General features: G+C 37.0%; 1 protein-coding gene across 3 annotated transcripts; it reads right to left on the bottom strand.

Annotated features, from left to right (window-relative positions):
* Positions 1 to 4,211: 4,211 nt before the first annotated feature.
* LOC104224412 (L10-interacting MYB domain-containing protein-like) lies at positions 4,212 to 8,895 on the bottom strand. Of its 3 annotated transcripts, none has more exons than XM_009776048.2 (4): positions 8,703 to 8,895; positions 5,094 to 5,249; positions 4,924 to 5,008; positions 4,212 to 4,364 (listed from the first exon to the last, which is right to left on the bottom strand). In XM_009776048.2, the coding sequence occupies exons 2-4, from the start codon at positions 5,187 to 5,189 to the stop codon at positions 4,222 to 4,224; spliced, it is 324 nt and encodes a 107-aa protein (XP_009774350.1). In that variant the 5' UTR covers positions 5,190 to 5,249; positions 8,703 to 8,895; the 3' UTR covers positions 4,212 to 4,221. The 3 variants fall into 3 exon arrangements, with proteins under 3 accessions (XP_009774350.1, XP_009774349.1, XP_009774347.1); XM_009776047.2 differs by having other exon boundaries at positions 5,094 to 5,278; XM_009776045.2 differs by lacking the exons at positions 4,212 to 4,364; positions 4,924 to 5,008; positions 5,094 to 5,249 and adding exons at positions 5,763 to 6,394; positions 6,487 to 6,812.
* Positions 8,896 to 21,691: the final 12,796 nt, after the last annotated feature.

Below are 21,691 nucleotides of genomic sequence, written 5' to 3' on the forward strand. Positions count from 1 at the left end.
CAAAGAAGAGTAACGATACAGTTTTGCTGAAGAAACTCGATGCTACAGTAATGTGAAAACTAATTTTAAGTTCTGTTGCGTATTGATATAAAATTTAGGATAAAAACAAAAGGAGATTGTTTGGAATGAGAAGGTTATTCTTTTGGGACCAATCTTGAAATCTTACCTTGCCGGATGTCGGAATTATGGCCGAGGAATAGTGACGGAATTACTATTCATTCAGTAGAAGAAACTCACCTTAGCCGCTCGTTTTTTGAAACACATATATTTGGACTCGTATTGGAATGGGTTTTTGAGATTTATGAGTTTTTCGGGTTTTGGGGTGCGGACCGGGGTTGACTTTTTGGTTGACTTTGTTTATTTGTATCAAGATCAAAACTTTATTGATTGGGGTTGTTTCATATGGCTTTTATTGATGTTATTACATTATTTTGGCGAGATTCGAGCCATTTAGAGGTTGATTCGCACGAGAAGGGATTTCTAGAGTATTGATTTGGCTTGTTTGAGGTAAGTATCTTACCTAAAACTGGTTGAGGCACTAGTTACCTAGGTTATTAGTGTTGTCTATGCGCTATGGTGGCGCACATGTGAAGGGGGTTGAACCTATGTGCGTGCACCGAGGTATTATCCATGCTCGGAGTAGTGATTAGGCTATGATATGCCTTGAATTAGTTGTTAAGCTTCATGCTATCATACTTCTTATGTTGTAACCCTCTTTGTGAGATAATTGAATCATGTTATAGGTTATTTGTTGGTTAATCTCGTGTTCAAACATGTAAATTGCTATTTGGTTGTGTTATCGCCTAATTTTGAACTATTGTAATACACTTTACATATACCTTTGTCACTTATATCAGTCCATGAGTATTTACTTTAATATCCATTATTTATGTACATGTATTCTTGTATATGCTTTCTGTGTGATATGGACTTGGGTTGATAGCACATGAGTGGTCTGTGCGGATCTGAGTTATGATAACACACGAGTTGTCTGCGTGAGTGTTATGCACGTGAGCTGTCTATGCAGCATGTGGATAAGGATTCATCCCTCTAAGGTCACCTTTTCAGGTTTCTCTCCTGACGGTGTACACGTCGTATGAGAAAAATTGTTCATTGTTTGGTTTGGTATTGCATTTCTTCTCTACTTGAAATTTCCTTGGATGTATACATGTTTTATTCGTATATCTTCTCTATATGCTAGACCAGGAATGTATACATGCCTTGTCGCGCATGTCTTCTCTATATGCTAAATGGTTAATTGATATGAGTTCGAAACCATTAAAAATTTTAATTCCTTCATCCAGATCCAAATAAAAAAATCAAACCAAATAATCAAATATATTAGTTCGATTTGGTTTCTTGATTTAATCCGAATAATGCACACCTCTATTTATAGTGGCTGGAATAAAATACATACGCACATACTATTCCACTTTTAAATATGAGTCGGATGTTAGCATAAGTAAATTAATTATCATGCTTCGTCTCTGTAATTGTCACGACCTAACACCATCCACCGATCGAAATGGCTACTAACTCACTTGATAGGCAAACCAAACATAACAAAAACAGAACAGGATAACAGAATTAACGGAAATAAAGTAAATTCAAAGCCAACTGAGATAAATAACTATGTCAATACATTAAATCCCCCAAAAATAGTAATACAAAGTCATGAGCTATAATATAGAAGTACAAGTTTGGAATACAGAACGAAAATATTGTCTGAATGAAACAATAATATTGATATGAAAAGAGACGCCAAAGATTGTGGTCGAAATGCAGCTCTACCTTGTCTCTCGGCAACTCATAGCAACAATTATAGTGGGTCTCGGCTCGATCTAAAACCTGGATTTACACAATTAAGTGCAGAGTGCAGTATGAGTACAACCGAGTACTCAACAAGTATCATACCTAACCTCGACGAGGTAATATCAGCAAGAATTGTCAATGAAACTCGCTAATAACCTGCTCAGTTCATAAATTTCATAAGTACACAACAATAGTACCATCTAATTATGAAAACATATATAAAAGTCATGTCGGTGCACAAGAGATAATGTGTCAAGCCCTGTATTAATTAACAATCTAGCATATAGAGAATATATGCGCGACAAGGCATGTATACATTCCTGGTCTAGCATATAGAGACGATATGCGAATAAAATATGTATACATCCAAGGAAATTGCAAGTAGAGAAGAAATGCAATAACCAAACCAAACAATGAACAGTTTTTCTCATACGACGTGTATACCGTCAAGAGAGAAACATGAGAAGGTGACCCTAGGGGGATGGATCCTTATCCACATGCTGCAAAGAAAACTCACGTGTATAACACTCGCACGGATAACTCATGTGTTATCATAACTCAGATCCGCATGGACCACTCATGTGCTATCAACCCAAGTCCATATCACACAGAAAGCATATACAAGAATACATGTATATAAACAATGGATATTAAAGTAAATACTCATGGACTGATATAAGTGACAAAGGTATATGGAAAATGTATTACCATAGTTCAAAATTAGACGATTACGCAACCAAATAGCAATTTACATGTTTGAACACTAGATTAACCAACAAAAAACCTATAACATGATTCAATTATCTCACAAAGGGGGTTACAACATAATAAGCATGATAGCATGAAGCTTAGAAACCAATTCAAGGCATATCATAGCCTAATCACTATCCCGGCATGAATAATACCCTGGTGCGCGCACATAGGTTCAACCCCCTTCACATGTGCACCACCTATAACACGTAGCCAACACTAATAACCCATATAACTAGTGCCTCAACAAATTTTAAGTGAGATACTTACCTCAAGCAAGCCAAATCAATACTCTAGAAATCCCTTCTCGCGCGAATCAACCTCCGAAATGCTCAAATCTAGCCAAATAATGTAACAACAATAAAAGCTATATGAAACAACCCCAAACAGTAAACTTTTGATCTTGATACAAATACACAAAGTCAACCCCGGGTTCGCACCCCGGAACCCGAAAAACTCACAAATCTCAAACATTCATTCCAATACAAGTCCAAATATATGTTTTTCATCCAAGTCCTCAAATCAACCCCCAAATCACCAATTTTCACTCTCCAAAAATCATAGAAAAATCACCCAAATGTCTCCTTTAAATTACCTTTTCTACGTGTTATAAACCATGGGAAAACAAGATCTAACATCCAAATCAAGTAGAGATTACTTATCCTTCAATTTGTAGTGAAAACCCTCCAAAAATCGTCCCTAGGCGAGCTCCAAAATTCAAAATAATGAAACATAATCAAACTTATTAGTATGGTTTAAGAATTTTTTAAATATATTATTACTTCTCATTCTCTATAATCTTTATTCTTTAATTATTTGAATGTAACTATTCTATTACATTCGATTCATTTTATTTCTTATGACACTACCGAATAATTGAAAAAATTAAACATAAAAAAATACTGAATAGAAAGTGAAATTCAAACCAAATCAAATTTATTTTTGTTTCTATTGAATAACATTCTTTTTAAAGAAAATAGAAATCCAAAAAATCAAAAGCGTATAACACAAAATCAGATCAAACAATCAAATGTACACCTATATTATGAGATAGATTTACAGAAATGCACCAAAAAAATAAAATATTACCAGCCACTTTGTCATGTAACACTTTATTATTTTTGGCTAACAAAAAATTATCAATAATATATAATATTCAAAAGATCCATGCTACAAAAAATTTAAGTGGGCATGGTGCAAAATTCAACATTCAACTTGATGAGGCAATGTACAAAATTTAAAGAAGATTGGAGGTGAATTGAATTGGTTTAGAGTCAAAATTCATGGATGATATCGAGTTTAAAAATGTCATTACGATATCGTTTCTTTTGACAAAAGCAATCCAAATTATGATTCCCTCCTAGGCCTCATTTGTTTTTATTAAGATTAAGAGGTCTGAATCTAAATACACGTCTGAATATAAAAAAAGTGTATTAAGATTCAGACATCTGAATACACAACTGAAGAATTAATATGTTGTCTTTGGATCTGAACACTGAATGATTAAGACTGTTTGTTTTTAGTATCTGAATATGTGTAATTTATTTATATTTAAACATAGCATATGTAAAATTCAAATAAAATAGTTAATTAACATTATTTCAAATTCTAATGTTCAAACATTAAAAACATATGTCTAATAACAAAAATATAAAACTATCAAGCATTTCCTCTTCCTTGCATTAGCTGAAGTGCAATTTCTTCACGCATATTATTCATAAATTGTGAGTCTTCAGTTGTCCAGCTAGGTCCGTTTGTTTCATCCAATACTTGTTCGTGTTCTCCTTCTTCCTCAAATATTACTTGAGGCAAATCATATTGATTAAACAAGTCATCATTTAGTCGCTCTTTTTTGATAAAATTATGAACTGCAAAACATGCAATAACAACATCTCTTTGGACATCAATAGAATATGGAGTCATCTTGTCCAATATTGGGAATCTTGCTTTTAAAACTCCATAAGCACGTTCAATAACATTTCTAAGTTGTGCATGAGCATGGTTAAACTTTTCCTCCTTATTTATGGCATGTCTACGATGATAATCTCCTAACCAATATCGAATATTACGATATGGTGCTAGAAATCCTCGAGTATTAGGATACGCCGCATCATATAAATAGTACTTATCTATCATTAAAAAAAGGTTAAATGAATATAATAAACATTTAATTTATTATTTCAGAATAGTTTAATAAGTTGTATCACTTACTAGAAGGAGGAAATGGAAATCCATTATCTGGATTAGACGTGATCTATGTTAGAACACGCGCATCATGTGCTACCCCTTCCCATCCAGCATAAACATAATTGAAGACCATGTTAAAATCACATATAGCTAAAACATTCTGATAGCATTTACCCTTTCCTCTTCCTCTGTGAACAATTTGTTGATTAGCTGGAATAACTGCATGTACTAATGTCCCGTCGAGTGCACCTATTGCTCCCTGCAAATAAAAATAATAATTTTATGTTAATAGTTATGAATTTTTTTCTTACGAAGTTATATGATAATTTTATAGAACATAATACCTTAAAAACTTTTCGTAACTTTTTATGAGCACGAAGAATATGTGGATTTGAATCAGATGTTGTAGATGATATCATCTCTTTCGCAAATAACATCATTGCTTCAAGAACCTCATGAAAATATTTGTGACCCGTTTGCGAAGAATGTTGAAATCTCCTCTTCATAACCATAAAACGCTCATTATGACCTATAATAGTAAGAAATATTGCTATCTTTTCTTCGACAGAAATATGTTTGCTATCTATGAGCCATCCTTTATGTCTAAAATGTTGACATAGCTGAACATATGCATCGGGACATGCGCATCAGTTCTAAACATTGTCGACTAGAGCCGGACAACAATTCTTGTGTGTACTTTTCACCAGATAAAGATGATGTTAAATCTTTATTTCTTTGGATATTCTTGAGTCTAAAATAATTTTTACACCAATACAAGCTCATCAACGCTAATACTTGATCCTCAATATCCATGTTTAAACTGTTGTAACAAATAGAATGTATAATACACAATAGTAAGCATAACATACTATGTATTTGAAAAATATAAAAAGTTACATAATAAAAATAAATTAATTAGTAAAACAACACAATACACATCAAACATACTTCAAATAAGACATTTAAAAAAGGTATATCACAAATTAAAAATGTTCCACGAGCATAATATAATATTAAAAAATTAAATAAGCATAATAGATAATAGTTGAAAAAAACAAAGAAGGTTCCATATTATTAACGTCTAATTAATAATCTAGCTAATTAACAAAATCAAAGAAGCCCCATTTTTTTCCCATGGCCTTAATCCAATTCTCTAATTTGTCGACCTTGGTAATGTTCATCCATGCTTTCCTGTAGTTGTCACCTTCACAAAGTATACTAACAGTTGCACTGTATAATGTTTCTTCCCATCCAAGTTCTTCTAATTTTTTCATACACTCTTCAACGTCAGACCCGCTATTTTTTTTAACCAATAACTCTAATGCAATACTCATCTTCTCTTCAATGTCCAATTGAGACGATGCGGTTTTCTTTTCTTTCCCAAAGGTTTCTTTTCAATTGGAACTGAAGACTGAGATGAATAATCGGTAGGAGCTCCATCATTCTTATTACCAACTAGATCTTCGACGCTATCAAGTGTATCTACATCTATAGTAGTAGATACAAAAGAGACACCAGGTCGGGGATATGTACAGCTTGGACTCCAACCATGAATTCCTGTTGCTGAAGAACCCTCAAAAAGTTTTGTACAAAGATCTGGGAAGGGTAGAGGCGAAATCCTCAATGCCTTTGCTTTTGGATGAGCCTATAATAAAGAGACTTTTAATATACACGCCAAACTTTTTTCTTTATAGAAAAAAGAAAAGAAAAAGTTAAAACTCTAGATAATGAACTAACCTTTATGTACTCATCCCACTCACTATTAGACATTAGAATGGTATTGGTTGCTGGGTCATAAATATTGTCAGTCTTTTTGGTTATTGGCAACCAAGCTTGATGCTTTTCTTTTAGATAATCATAATGATTCTTCATCTGCTTTTGTGTAACGCTAAAGCCACGAGAAGACTCCAAAATTAGTTTAACTTTGTTCCATGAATCTGCCTTTAAACTACTTCCAAGTCTCCCGTTTAAGGATATTTCTTGAATACAACTTTTTAAAAAGGTTTTTACTACATCCATATTTTTCCAACTAGCTCTTGAATTTTCACTAGATTGTTCCATAGCTGAAATATAAAATAATAATGATTATAGAAAATGGCTGATGAAAATAAAAGTAACAAAACCGAGACAATCAATGAAAACAATCCCCAACAAACCCAGTCTTTCCAACAATTAGATGTTTAATCTTATATGCCCCCAGTTAGGTCCTGGAAAGCATCACTTGACATGTAACTTTTTTCAGCCTACTGCTGTTTGCTTATGATTATGACTATAGCCTAATACCAACTCTATAATCTCATGGAGTAACACCAAAACCAGTTTTGTCGTTTGGGACCCAACCCGAATATGACACTGTTCAATATATATGTCACTGCTTCTTTCGTGTCGCACCAAGATAGTGGAGAGTTGAAAAAGAACACATACATAACTTTAAGACCGAATTACAGTAACATGTACTATCATGATCACATTCATATCCGTATTCATTAGCCAAGAACCATTTACCATTAATGTTGTCTGCTCAACAAACAACAGTCTGTATAATTGATTATGCTTTGGAAAAAAGGTAAGAGATAGTTTTGAATGCAAAATTGGGATATGCAGCTCGCTGAAGGATGAGACTGATAAGCTATCACACAGAGCTAACCTTTTTCCTTGTAGTTATGTTATACCTTAGCTAAAAAGCATCTATCATAATGTGTTCTGTTGTGAAAACATAGAAAGGAGATCTATGTACTCCCCATTAGTTAAATTGGTTACAGATAATTTTCAACATCCAAAAGGCCAAAGCAATGAAATTTTGTTTCTCTATAATTAAACAAGATAAAATGAGAAGTCCAGGTGAAAGAGAATATCACTGTTTCATGCAGATTTCATTAAAAAGCTCATCATTTTATTATTCAACACATGAAAACCGAATGACATAAGTGATAAGACAAAGAAATAGAGTTTGCAAAAATAAGTTAGCCTAGGCAGCAAGCTAGAATTAAGTATCGTTATTGTTATTATGCTATGCTTAGTGCCAGCATGCATGTGCTCATTTTATTGACAACACTTTTAGGTTCTATTTTATGCTATTGGCTATAAACTCAAATCAGATTAGTTGCAGATCCCATACTTTATATTATCCTAAATTCCAAAAGTAATCAATGTATGAAGGTGTATCTGCAAAAGGGATATAATGAGAGCCTTTTTACACATAAGACACAAAACGAGAGAGCTACTAAGGTCTAAGCTCCGACTAAAGTTCAAATACTAATGCTCAAGTTCGATGTGATATTGCCGACTCACCGACACATATGAGTTTCAAATTGTCACTTCACGAAGAGGAATACAAAGTTTAGTAAAAAAAACGCTCATGAGATGAGGGCGAGAAGAAAGTTTATAAGTTCTTTAATATAATAAAAAAGTAAAACTTTTACATCGGCGTTTTGCTCACTATCGACTAGGTTGTTGTTCAAAAGTATTGAACAATTCCCCAAAGTGAGAAAAAGAGGAAGATATGCTACAATTAACATCAAATCTATATGTGGTACAGGATATATTTTTTCGAAAATCTAATAGCCCCCGTTCATAACAAATTAGTGAAATAGAAGAAGGACAAGAGTCGCACATGAAACTGAGTCATTAATTCGATGTGCCCTAAGATAATCGAAGCCTACGTCACTTGGTAGAATCATGAAACCAGAGATATAATGCTCATATTATGATACCTATTAATGCTTGGGTTAAAAATTCACTTTCTGGAAAAATCGAAAACCCCTTTGCTAAGACAATCCAGAGATAAACCTCAAAAGTTTTGTAAAACTTTCTAATTTTTCACTGTAGAACCAACTATTAGAGAATAGAATTGAAATCTTGAAACTCAAACAAGTATATCACAAAATAATAGGCAAGCGTATTGCGAATCTCATAAAATAATAAGAAGAAATTCTAAAGGTTTTAGAACTTACCAGTTGAAGAGAAAACAAATTTGAGTAGATGATGATAGATGGAGAGTGAGACAGAGGCGTGAAATTTATGCACAGAAGATGAAGAAGCACAGCGTGAAACTTTGCTAAAATAAAGCAGTCGTTGAGCGAATCTTTGCGGAAATAAAGTCGTATCGGTTTGTTTTCAAAGAGTCTGAACGCTGGTAGGACTTTTTAATGGATCTGACCGAATAAGATCCTGTCAGACCTTCTGTCAGACCTTTTAATAGAGAAAAAATAAATAGACTTAATGGGCTGGATCTGAATAATTAGGGTTAAGATTTTAAAAATAAATGTATTTAATGGGCTAAATCTGAATGATTAAGATTCAGACCTCCATTAAGTACAAACAAATGAGGTCTTACTGACTAAGTCAACTCCTATTATGGGTTAATAAAATCGAATTAATTATCTACTATGCAAAAAATGTATGACTTAAGTCAAATCCAACTACATTGTGTCAGGTTGGGCCTCTACAAATGGCCCAAGGGTAATGTATATTATATGTATATCATTGTATATTCATGTGTATCACACACAAGTATACATGAATGTATTTAGATATATATGGAAAACACATGGGATACATAGAGATACACATATATACACGGAGATATGCAGGGGAGAGATATATACAAGGCGATATACACAATTTGTCTTCTTCCTCCTGTTCGCCATCTGCTTCAAATTTGGCTCTGAATTTTTGCCAAAAATCATCGAATCAGCTTTAATAGAGCTCAAACTTCCCTTTAGATCCTCCAAAGTGTTTCCGACTTTACCCATCAATACCCGCTTGATCTCGAACCACAAATATCATATTTACAATTCAAACCATGTTTCTAACCGTAAATTTACCCCTCTAATACCATCGTTGAAACCATAAGTTGCCAGTGAGAGTCAATGTCTCGTATCTCCATAAGACCATTTCAAGCGCCTTTTCCTTCAATCTCCAAGCTTTCATATAATTCACGTCGAAATCATGAATTTTTTTCATGTCACGCCTTACATCTGATGAAGTATACACAGTCTTCGGACAACATACTTATCTTGTATAAGATATCCTATGAAATCAGATGTACCGTGATGTTGTGTATACATTCATTCTTCAACCCCACAATTGTGAACATTATTGAACTTCCTAACTTTGAATATCTTTGTTTTGTTCAGTGTGAAAGATACAAAATTCCGAGTACACATGTTGTCTATGCATATGAGGCAATACCTGTTGAAAGAAATATATGATATATTGAATATGAAAATATTATATTTTATACCTATATGCAATATATTATATACAGTAACTTAACATGTAATACTTTTCTACTATCTCTATCTAAATAATACACGCGTACATATCTTCAACATACTATATAAATGTTTTAACATATTTCAGTGTTGCAAGGAACAAATTTATATAACAATATTAAATATACCTTTTGGTACAGGGACTATGAACTCTAAATTGAAAATTCTCCCGAATTACGCAGCGTTTCACAACACTTATAAAGGTTTCTTTGTCTTGGTTTAACTGACCTTCTTCGATGTTTTGATTTGACGGGTATCGAATTATACGATGTTGAGCTTCATCTATACCGTATGTCGAAGTCTTGCTCATTACATATCAGCCCTATTGCTCCATTTTCTAGCAAATCTGGTATATTTAATTTAAATCATTTACGTGATGTGATGATGTCGCAGAACTGACTGCTTTCATGCATTCTCTGTCGACTGCAATGTCCTTGAATGTTATGCATAGCGGATACGGAGTGATCTCTGTCTTTTTCATCTTTAAATCTATATGCAATTGTACACTCATATCATTTGATATGGAAATTGGTGGATACCCTTCTTGAACGATGTACTTAATTTCAATCAACTTTGTACAAGTCTCACCTTTGATCTGCTTCAATATTGTGGTGACCAACTCTTCAAAATTGCAGCTCGAATTGATCAAAATCCCTTCGGCTTCAAATTTAACATATCTCCGATTGTCTTGCCAAACTCTATTGTATTGAACCACAATTAATACATTCACCATTGTTTCTTAGAATACAGTATCCTACTTTAAGTATATCAAAATGGAGAATCAAAAAGAGACAATGGAAGAATTTTCATGCCAACTACTGCTAGTACCTATTTTTAGGGAATATGGAGTATTGGTTACGAGGTAGTGTTGTAGTGATAACCTAATTTTCACGACCCTAAACCCGGACCCGGTCGTGATGGCGCCTCTCGTAAAGACAAGGCCAGCCGACACATTCCCATTTAAATTTTTAAGCAATTTAAAATAATAAGCATTAAGTCTTAAACATCATAATAATAAATCCCAAAATGATAAGCAGTGAACATTACGGTTTACAGAAATAAAACCCAACACAGCCCGATACCGGGTGTCACCAGTCATGAGCATCTATCAATACACTACAAGTCTGAAATGCCTACCAAGTTATTACAGAATAACAAAAAAGAGATAGAAATGAGATAAGGGGGAGAAACACGGGACTGTGGACGCCAAGCAGCTACCTCGTGAACTCCGAAGTCTGTCGGGAGCTCTCAACTCTCGCTAGCAGGATTAGCAACGCCTGAATCTACACACGGGGTGCACGGAGTAAAGTGAGTACTCCAACTCAGTGAGCAATAATCATAAATAAAGACTGAAAGCAAGAAATCACGTAAGGCACATTACAGGCTATAATGAAGCAGTAAAGATATGTAAAAAAAATCATTTTAGTTCAGTTAAACTTCATGAAATGCCTTTTCAACAATTAAGCAGGTAAATGGCAGGCAATAAGAAAGATAAACACATAAAGGTTCGCCCCTCGGGCTATATCTCACATCACAATGGGTATCTGCGCTCACTGGGGGTATGCAGACTCCTAGAGGGACCCCTTATGGCCCAAGCGCAATATCAAGCCATCTCGTGGCATCATCACTAGGCTCTCAGCCTTATATCAACAAGCCACCTCGTGACGTACAAATCTTAGGCCCTCGGCCTCATAATCATATTCAGTGTTTCCTCCAAACATAGGCCATCGGCCTTACTCAGTCAGAATCTCACAAGCCACTCGGGCAACAGTAAAACATGGTGCTCAACCCAAAATATCAGTTAAAATATCATTTAAGTGTTAAAAAGAGTAAACATGGTTGAGTTATGAAAACAGTGGAATATAGCATGACTGAGTTCAAGTATAAAGTCAAAACAGTGAGGAAATATCAATAAAACTCCCCTAAGGGTTCAAATAGTTGGCACGAGGCCCAAATATGGCATTCAACCCAAAACATGATGATAGCAAATAGTTTTCAGTCAAATACGCGATAAAATACTCATTCGGGACGGACTAAGTCACAATCCCCAACAGTGCACGACCCCACGTTCGTCATCTAGCATGTATGTCACCTCATTATAGAACAACGATGTGAAATCCGGGGTTTCATACCCTCAGGACATCATTTACGATTATTACTCACCGCAATCCGATCCAAATCTAGCCCGCGATGCCTTTGCCCCTCGAATCGGCCTCCAATCGCGTCGAATCTATCCAAAATCAGAATCACGACGTCAAAATATGCTAAGGAAACGAAGCCCAAGCAAAAATATTCAATTTACAACATAAATTCCGAAATTACCAAAACCCGACCCCCGGGCCCACGTCTCGGATTCCGGTAAAAATCACATCAATGGATTCCTTATCACTCCCCAAGTTCATTCATACCAAAAGCATCAAATCCAACCACAAATGACCCCTCAAATCCCAAACTCTAGGTCTCTAATTTCAAGCCCTAGTTCTTCAATTTTAGGCTTAATTTCCATGATTAATTAGGTAGATTTTACATTAGAATCGAGTTTTAAGTCCATGAATCTTACCTCCAAGTGATTCCCCTTGAATCCCTTTTCAATCCTCTTCAAAAAGCTCCAAAAACGCTCAAAAATGATGGAAATAAACTCCAAAATCGCGGACAAGACGACTATTAAACATTCTGCCCAGGCCTCATTTCCTTTTTCGCGAACGCGGTCAACGCCTCGCGTTCACGAAGCACAAATCAACTTTGACCAAATTTTCCTCTTCGCGATGCTTCCTCAGACAACTCTTCGCGAACGCACCCTCTCTATCGCGAACGCGATAAACAACTCGACCTCAAACCCAGCTGACCAATTTACTCTATGCGAACGCGGAGCCTCCCCTGCGAACGTGATGCCCAATCACTCAGCCCTTCACGAACGCGAAGGTCTAATTCCTTTGCAACACACAGCAGTTTTTTCTGCAATTCCAAACTACATGAAATGGTCCGATTGACCACCTGAAACTCACCCGAGGTCCCCGAGACCTCAACCAAACATGCCAATATATCCCATAACCTCATTCAAACTTGTTCCAACCTTCGGAACTCTCAAAACAACATCAAAACACCAAATTCGCACCAGATTCAAGCCTAAAATTCTAAAATCTTCTAAATTACGCTTTTGATCAAAGACCCAACCAAACCACATCCGAATGACCTGAAATTTTGCACACACATCCCAAACGACACAATGGAACTACTACAACTCTCGGAATTCCATTCCAACCCCTATATCAAAAATCTCACCTACCAACCAGAAATTGCCAAAAAATCCAATTTCGCCAATTCAAGCCTAAATCTACTCCGGATCTCCAAATCGCATTCCAATCACGTTCCTAAGTCCCAAATCACCTCTGAAACTATTTGAACCATCGAAACACACATCCGATCCCTCTAACACATAAGTCAACATCCAGTTGACTTTTCCAACTTAAACTTCCTTAAAAGACTAAGTGTCTCAAACCTTATCAAATCCTTTACGAACCCGAGCCAACCAACTCGATCACATATAGAACCAATAGACAAAGTAATAAGAAGCAGAAATAGGGGAAACAGAGAAGCAACTCATGAGACGACTGGCCGGGTCGTCACATCCTCCCCCTCTTAAACAAACGTTCGTCCTCGGACGAGTCAAGAAACATACCTAAGCCTCAAACAGGTGAGGATATCTGCCCCGTATCTCCAGATCGGTCTCCCAGGTAGCCTCCTCCACGGGCTGACCTCTCCACTACACCTTCACTAAAGCTATATCCTTTTATCTCAACTTTCGAACCTGGTGCTCCAAAATAGCTGCTGGCTCCACATCATAAGTCAAATCACCATCCAACTGAACCGTGTTGAAATCCAGAACATGAGACGGATCCCCAATATACTTCCGGAGCATAGAAACATGAAATATCGGATGCACACTAAACAAGCTAAATGGAAAAGCAAGCTCATAAGCCACCTCCCCAATCCTCCGAAGCACCTCAAAAGGCCCAATGAACCGAGGACTCAATTTTCCTTTCTTCCCAAATCTCATAACACCCTTTATGGGCAAAACCTTCAATAGAACCTTCTCGCCAACCATGTAGGACACATCCCGAACCTTCTTATCAGCATAACTCTTCTGTCTCGACTGCACTGTATGAAGCCTCTCCTGAATCACCTTCACCTTTTCTAAAGCATCCTGCACCAAGTCTGTCCCCAATAGCCTAGCCTTACCCGGCTTAAACCAACCAACTGGGGATCTACACCGCCTCCCATACAAAGCCTCATATAGAGCCATTTGAATACTCGACTGGTAGCTGTTGTTATAAGCAAACTCTGCAAGCAGTAGAAACTAATCCCATAACCCTCTGAAGTCAATGACACAAGCACGCAACATGTCCTCCAATATCTAAATAGTGCACTCGGACTGCCCGTCCGTTTGAGGGTGAAAAGTTGTGCTCAACTCAACCTGAATACCCAAATCTCGCTGCACAGACCTCCAAAACTACGAAGTAAACTGAGTGCCCCTATTTGAAATGATGGAAATTGGGACACCATGCAAATGAACAATCTCCACAAAATAGATCTCAGCCAACCGCTCCGAAGAATAAGTAGTACACATAGGAATGAAGTGCGCGGCTTGGTCAGCCGATCCATAATCACCCAAATAGCATAGAACTTCTTCAAAGTCCGTGGAAGTCCAACTACAAAGTCCATAGTGATCCGCTCCCACTTCCACTCTAGAATATCCATCTGCTGAAGCAAGCCACTCGGTCTCTGATGCTCATATTTCACCTGCTGACAATTGAGACACCGAGCTACAAATCCCACAACATCCTTCTTCATTATCCTCCACCAATAATGCTGCCTCAAATCCTGATACATCTTTATGGCACCTGGATGAATGGAATACCGCGAACTATGGGCCTCTTCCAGAATTAACTCCCGAATCCCATCCACATTGGGCACACATATCCGGCTATGCATCCTCAACACCCCATCTTCACCAATGGTCACATCTCTGGTATCATCATGCTGAACTCTGTCCTTGAGGACAAGCAAATGCGGATCATCATACTGGTGCTCTCTGATGCGATCATATAAGGAAGAACGAGAAACCACACAAGCCAATACCCGACTGGGCTCCGAAATATCCATCCTCACGAACTGATTGGTTAAGGCATGAACATCAACTACAAGAGGTCTCTCCCTAACTGGAATATATGCCAAACTACCCATACTCACCGCTTTTCGACTCAAGACATTGACCACCACATTGGCCTTTCCCGGATGGTACAAAATAGTAATATCATAATCCTTTAGCAACTCCAACCATCTCTGCTGCCTCAAATTAAGATCCTTTTGCTTGAACAAGTATTGGAGACTATGAGATCAGTAAACACCTCACAAGACACACCATACAAGTAATGCCTCCAAATCTTCAACGCGTGAACTATGGCAGCCAACTTCAAATCATGAACGGGGTAGTTCTTCTCATGAGGCTTCAATTAATGAGAAGCATAAGCAATAAATCTACCCTCATGCATCAAAATACAACTGTGAGCACGTGATTTTTTCCCTATATGAATTACTCCCACAAATTCAAAATAAAATAATTTTTTTTCATTATTTGCAATTTTGTAGATTTTGTCGCATTTTTCGTTAATTGTTTGCATTTGTCTGCGAATGTTAACTTTGTCTAATTAATAAAAAATATAAAAAATATGATGCATTTGTATTTAGGACTTAATTCTACATTTTAGTATTAATTGGCAATTAATTGTTTTATAAAATGGGAAAATCACAAAAAATGCTTTATTTTTGCATGGTTCAATTTTTAGATTTGAATTTTTGTTGGTTTTCCATTTAATTTGGTATTTAATTAGTTGTAATAATTATTAGGGTTAATTAATTCAATTTTCTAGGATAATTTTGTTTAGGAATTAAGTTGGGTTTTTCTTTTATTTTAAGTTTTAGAAAAAAGAAAAGGAATTAAAAAGGTTTTTCCAATTTTGGGTCGTTTTTATTTAATTCTCTAAAGCTCAAGTCAATTACCCCTTAAACCCATCCAAAACCAGCCCAAACCCGCCTTCACTCGGTCCGGTTCCCCCATACAAACCAAATGACGCTGTTTCATTATCCCTTGATTTGAGCCGTTGATCCCTATAAATCAAATGGACCGGAATTGACCCCTCCCCCATATAAAACTATCCAAACTCTACCCCTATCAAACTCATCTCTCTCAACCCTCCTCTTTAGAGACGCCCAAACCCTAGAATCCGCCCCATTCTCCACCATGCCCGGTCGGCGGCGCCACTTCCATTCACCATCAAAATTACACCCCATGAGCCTCGTGACCCCCTCTTCCTAAATCACAGACCAGGTATCCTCGAATCTGCCTACAACCTCTCGAATCTGGATTTGAAGACGAACCATAGAAATTCAAAAGAATCCTAAATCGAGTTTCATTGTGTTTTTCTGGTCTAAATTGATTCTATTCGTGTGTTCTTGTTAAGAACACACGATTAACTTCAAAATCGGCCTGAACTTGGAAGGTTTGAAGACCCGTTCCGGTGCTCTAATTGCCTGGAAGTTTCAGGTTACTTCCCTTTTCTTTTAAGTCAGTTTCCTTTTCACATTTTGTCGTCCTATCTTCGGATTCTTTTTTGTCCTTTATCTGTTTACTTATTTTAGCTTCTTAAGGTTTGTTTTGATACACATGTTAGTTTAAACCACTTAGGTCATCTAGCCTGATTACTTAGGTTAGATTCTATTTTTTAACTTCTTTACTCCCAGTCTGTTAATTGAATTTTTAAAAAGAGTTGTTCAAATTGCTTCTGGTTTTGTTTTCTTCAGTTAATTTGGCTTTGATTTGGGCATGGGGTCATGCCTTTAGATTTTAGAATCTTGGTTTGGTTTGGGTTTTGAGTGAATTCAGCCCAGGGTCAATTTGACCCATACCCGTTTGGGCTACTTAGATAAATAACCAGGGGTTCAGGGGTAATTTGGGGTGATCGGGTAGAAGAATCTTTTATTAACTAACTAGGAAGCTTCCTAGAAGCTAGGGTGCGGGGCTGTTTTGATAATTTGATAAATGCATTGAGGGTAGTTAAGCAAAAAGGAAAATTAGCTAAGGATTTCTAAGTTAAAAAACAAAATTGGAAAGGGAGTAAGGGGTAAAAACTAATTCCTAAAGGCTGCCCTACTGCATTGCCTATAAAGGCGTGTTTTCTTGCATTTCAATGCAAGGATTCAGAGATAAAAATTGGGCAAAAACTGAAACTGCTAAAAAACTCTTGAAACCACATTGACTTTCTTGCATTTCTTTGGGGAAAATTGCTCAAATCTTGTTCAGTTTTGCTTGTTTGATCCTCTTCATTAGTTTGAACTTCCGAAAACCTTGGAATTCTGCACTAGGGTTGAAAACATGGTTTAATTTTGGGGATTCAAAGGACTCGTTGGAACTGCTGGTTTGGGTTACTGCTTATTTGTTGTTTTAGCTGGTTACTCAAGGCTTAATTGGCTGATTCCCACATTGTTCCATTGCTTTTATGCTGCTGCTGTCTACTGACTCTGCACTTCTTTTGTTTCCCTTTATTTCCTATTTTCAGCATTACGGATATCACTTAAGTGTAATCTGAAGTTTAGGATTTAGAAATATGAAAAGCTGATGTTATTTGTAGTTCGAATCTCATTCCTTCTTCTTTCAATCTCATAGCGGCTGTAATATTTAGCTCTTAAACTGTTTTGACTAGTACATTGATCATGGATAGGGTGAGGCTGAAGTTTTAAAGTAATTTGTTCCTTCTTTTTAGTTATCAAGTTTGTTCGAATTTGGTTTAGGTGAAGGAATTGCTTTGGGTATATTTGTAGCAACACTTAGGCCAATATTGGATTGTCTGATGTTGTTTGAATGTTCTGTGATTAGACTTGGTTGCTTTAAGGTCATGGCTATCCAATGTCAACCTTACAGGTTATGTTAATATGAAACCCAGTTGAAGTTTAAATTTCAATGTCATTACTTCAAGTTAACTGGAAGTCTTGAAATTTAAAGTTGCATGTTGTACAGCTCTCAAAATTGAATTCTCCATTGTTTTCGAAACTATGTCACTATTAAAACATCTCATAAAATTGTCTGTTGAGTATTAAGAAATCTGATTTAAAAATCTATTGCGTATACCTTGGTGTTTTCTGGTTGTAGTCATTTGGGTTCACATCGGCACCCTGCGATTTTTCAGATGCAGCTTGGGTGCTGTAGGGATTCGAAGTCGAGTCCCTACTTGCTAACCTTAGGCTTCTGAAAGTTTTGGGCTCATCTTGGGCCTAAATCTGAAGAGACTTGCAAAATTGGAATTATGTACTTTGTATTCGGACCTGTTGGTCTAGTTCCCTCGTTTGTTTGGTTATTGAGAAGGTAATGTCTCTTTAGGCAATTGCTTTGTTAATAAGACGCCTATTGATAGCGAATTTGGTTCGAACTTTAGCGTAAAAGATATTCTGAACTCCTTTAGTTTTTTTTCGGGGTGTGCCATATTAGCCAAATATATAACTCATGACCCTCAAAAGCTTAGTTTCGAATTTCCTTTAAAAATTGGGAACGAGGTGCGCCGTGCCAAATAAAAATCTTAAAATGCACAGCCTCGCTTAATTAACTTTTAATCCTTAGAAATCGAGGCGCGCTATTTAGTTGAATTTCCATGGCCCTCGCAAACTTGAAGATTCTTAGTTGCTTTAGGCGTGTTATTTTGAAAAAATTACCTTCCTAAATTCGGGTGTGCATTTCATGTGATCCAAATCCAAATCCTAACAACGTTAAATAAAATATGTCCCGGATCGCGGTTGCATTTCATGTGGCGTGGTTCAAGACATGTTTTAAATAACGTTGAATATTTCCTATAATAATTTAAAAGCAGTTAATAAGTTAAAGTTGCACCATAGGTTAAAACATGTAAGTAATCAGATAATTAGGCCAATAATAACAGTTGAGCCATGCTAGAACCAAGGAACTAGGGAATTCCTAACACCTTCTCCCGGGTTAACAGAATTCCTTACCCGGGTTTCCGTGTTCGCGGACTGTGAAACAGAGTTAATCTTTTCCTCGATTCGGGATTTGAACGGATGACTTGGGACACCATAAATTATCTCAAGTGGCGACTCTGAATTTAATAAATAAATAATCCCGTTTTGATTGTCACTTTAAGTTGGAAAAAACTCCCTTATATACCCTTCTGGGGGTGTAGTAAAAAAGGAGGTGTGACAGCTCTGCGACTCTGCTGGGGATCGAACCCAGAATAATTGGTTCAGGGTTCAGAATTCGAGCTTAGATGAATTGTTATAGTTGGCTTTATTAATTATCTGATTTTGTTACATGTTTGGGCCTAATGTGCTAAATGTTGCTTTTACCGCTTTGATATTTTGTGAACTGTATATAAACTGCTACGAAAACCTTCTTCTCTTTGAGTCTTCTAAATCATGGAGGAGTGTGCACTTCGTGTGACTTCTCTTCTGTTAGAGTCATATCCCAAATTTTAGAACAAGGTTCGGACAAGTTGCAAAGCCGGTGAAGCTTCTGTATTCCCGGTACGCTGCCCCCCTCGGCTCGAGCTGTCCACTCGGGTAAGCCAGGTCTATAACAAATAAACCATGTTTTAAATCTAGTATAACAAGACCTCATGTCGGATCCCTAGTAGGAACGTTTGCTTGCATCACGTGAATTTGACTTTGGAGACTCAACACAGGGGTTGGGTTTGTCTAGGACAGGTGTACCAAAAATGAAAAGACCATCCTGATGCATCTTACTTGCTACTTTTGCATTTATTTGATTTGGATTTGCATGCTGACCGGCTTTTGAATAATGGGAGAAAGTTGGGAAAAAGAGAATAGCAATGTGAGGGTTAAGTGAGTTAAATCACCTGCTTTGGAAAACCAATGTCCAAATGGTACTGAAACTCTGCCGAATATTTTGAGAAAAACGGGAAAAAAAAAGAGAAGAAAAGGTTTTGTTTTGAAAAATAGTTGGTTTTATTTTATTTGCCCGAACTACGCCAGTTTGATTCTCATCGGATGTGAGATACGTAGGCAGCCCTTATCGGGTCCAACTTCCTTTTGCAAAAATAACCCAAAAAGAACAAAAATTTTATGTTTATTGCAAATAAGTAAGGTGATTCCATTCTTGTCAAAAATAGCCGAATGTCCCTCAAAAGGGCGCCAGAAGGCTGTTTTTGCAAGAACATCCACCTTTAGTCATTTTTAAAGGTTTTGGCTGGTTAGCCGACACAGCCTTAAAATCTTTGTTTTCGAAGTGCTGAAAGGCCGTATTGGCAGCCGGATATTTTTGTGAGAATTTTGAAAAAAAATAGTCATTTTTCTTGAGTTATAATTTTCTTTTAATGAAAATCACCCTAATAAATGTGCAGGATGAGGACAATTCAAAATGAACCTTTCTCAGTCCGTGAAGAGATCCCCTTGGAGCTACATATGTGGTGGCATGATTTGGGGGATAATAGCAGAAAGGTTGTGACAAAAGCGTTGGGTGGTCTTGTGGGGATCTTAAAGGTTAAGCCAAGAAAGGACATAATTGAGGCCTTGATACCATTTTGGGACCCAGCACATAATGTATTCCACTTTGCTGATTTCGAGTTAACTCCTACACTGGAAGAGATAACAGGCTACGCCGGTTTCGAGGGGAATCTTAGAAATCAATACCCGGTAGCACCGAGAATAGTAACCCCTCACAAATATTTGGACCTGTTAAGCATCAGTCGGGACATCCGAGATGAAAATTTGGTCAAAGGATTCTGTACCTTCTACTCTTTGTACCGACGTTACGGGAATCCCCGTGGCTTCGAGATGTCAGATACTAGTCTTACTCGCGCGGGAAACCAAGACAAGTGGGAAGCTCGGAGAGGATTAGCTTTTATATGGCATTCTTGGGTACTTTGATTTGTCCCAGAAAAGACGGGAACATAGAGTTGGGACTCGTGGGGATAGCCGACTTTATGATGAAAAAGGCAAATGGGACCATAGTGCCGATAATTTTGGCAGAAATTTACCAAGCTCTGACCCTTTGTCGAGAAGGGGGAAAGTTCTTTGAAGGGTGAAATATGCTGTTACAATTATGGATGGAGGAACACCTTTATCACCGTCCTATATACTTGAATTGTGGTATGATTGGCCTCGAGTGCATTGAAAAACATGAAAAGTTGGTAGAGGGTGATGAGTTCCCAGATGGTACGGAAGCATGTCATGCTCATTTGATATCTTTGACTGCAAATAAGATCGAATGGACATTCGGGTGACTCTCGGTCAGTGAAGTAATTTATATGTCGGCTGAGGTATGTTTTCTGCTGTTGATGGGTCTTCGGAGTATCCAGCTTTACGCTCCGCACTGAGTTCTATGTCAGTTAGGCTGATACCAGACCATCCCACATGAAGAGGATTTGAGTCGGCAGGTTATTGAGATGGAACCAAAAGCCGCTTTTCCAGAAGAAAAAGTGCATCGGATTTGGCATTAGTGCAGATTCTTAGGACCTAAGACTCAAGTGTGAGATCTCTCCAAAGGAGAATTAGAGCCCGATTATACTGCTTGGTACGGTAAAAGATCTCAAGTCCATCAAGAGCCCAAACGGCCCGCAAACAGACACCATGTCCAACAATTCATC

Source organism: Nicotiana sylvestris, chromosome 5 (assembly GCF_000393655.2).
Source record: "Nicotiana sylvestris chromosome 5, ASM39365v2, whole genome shotgun sequence".
Lineage (NCBI taxonomy): Eukaryota > Viridiplantae > Streptophyta > Magnoliopsida > Solanales > Solanaceae > Nicotiana > Nicotiana sylvestris.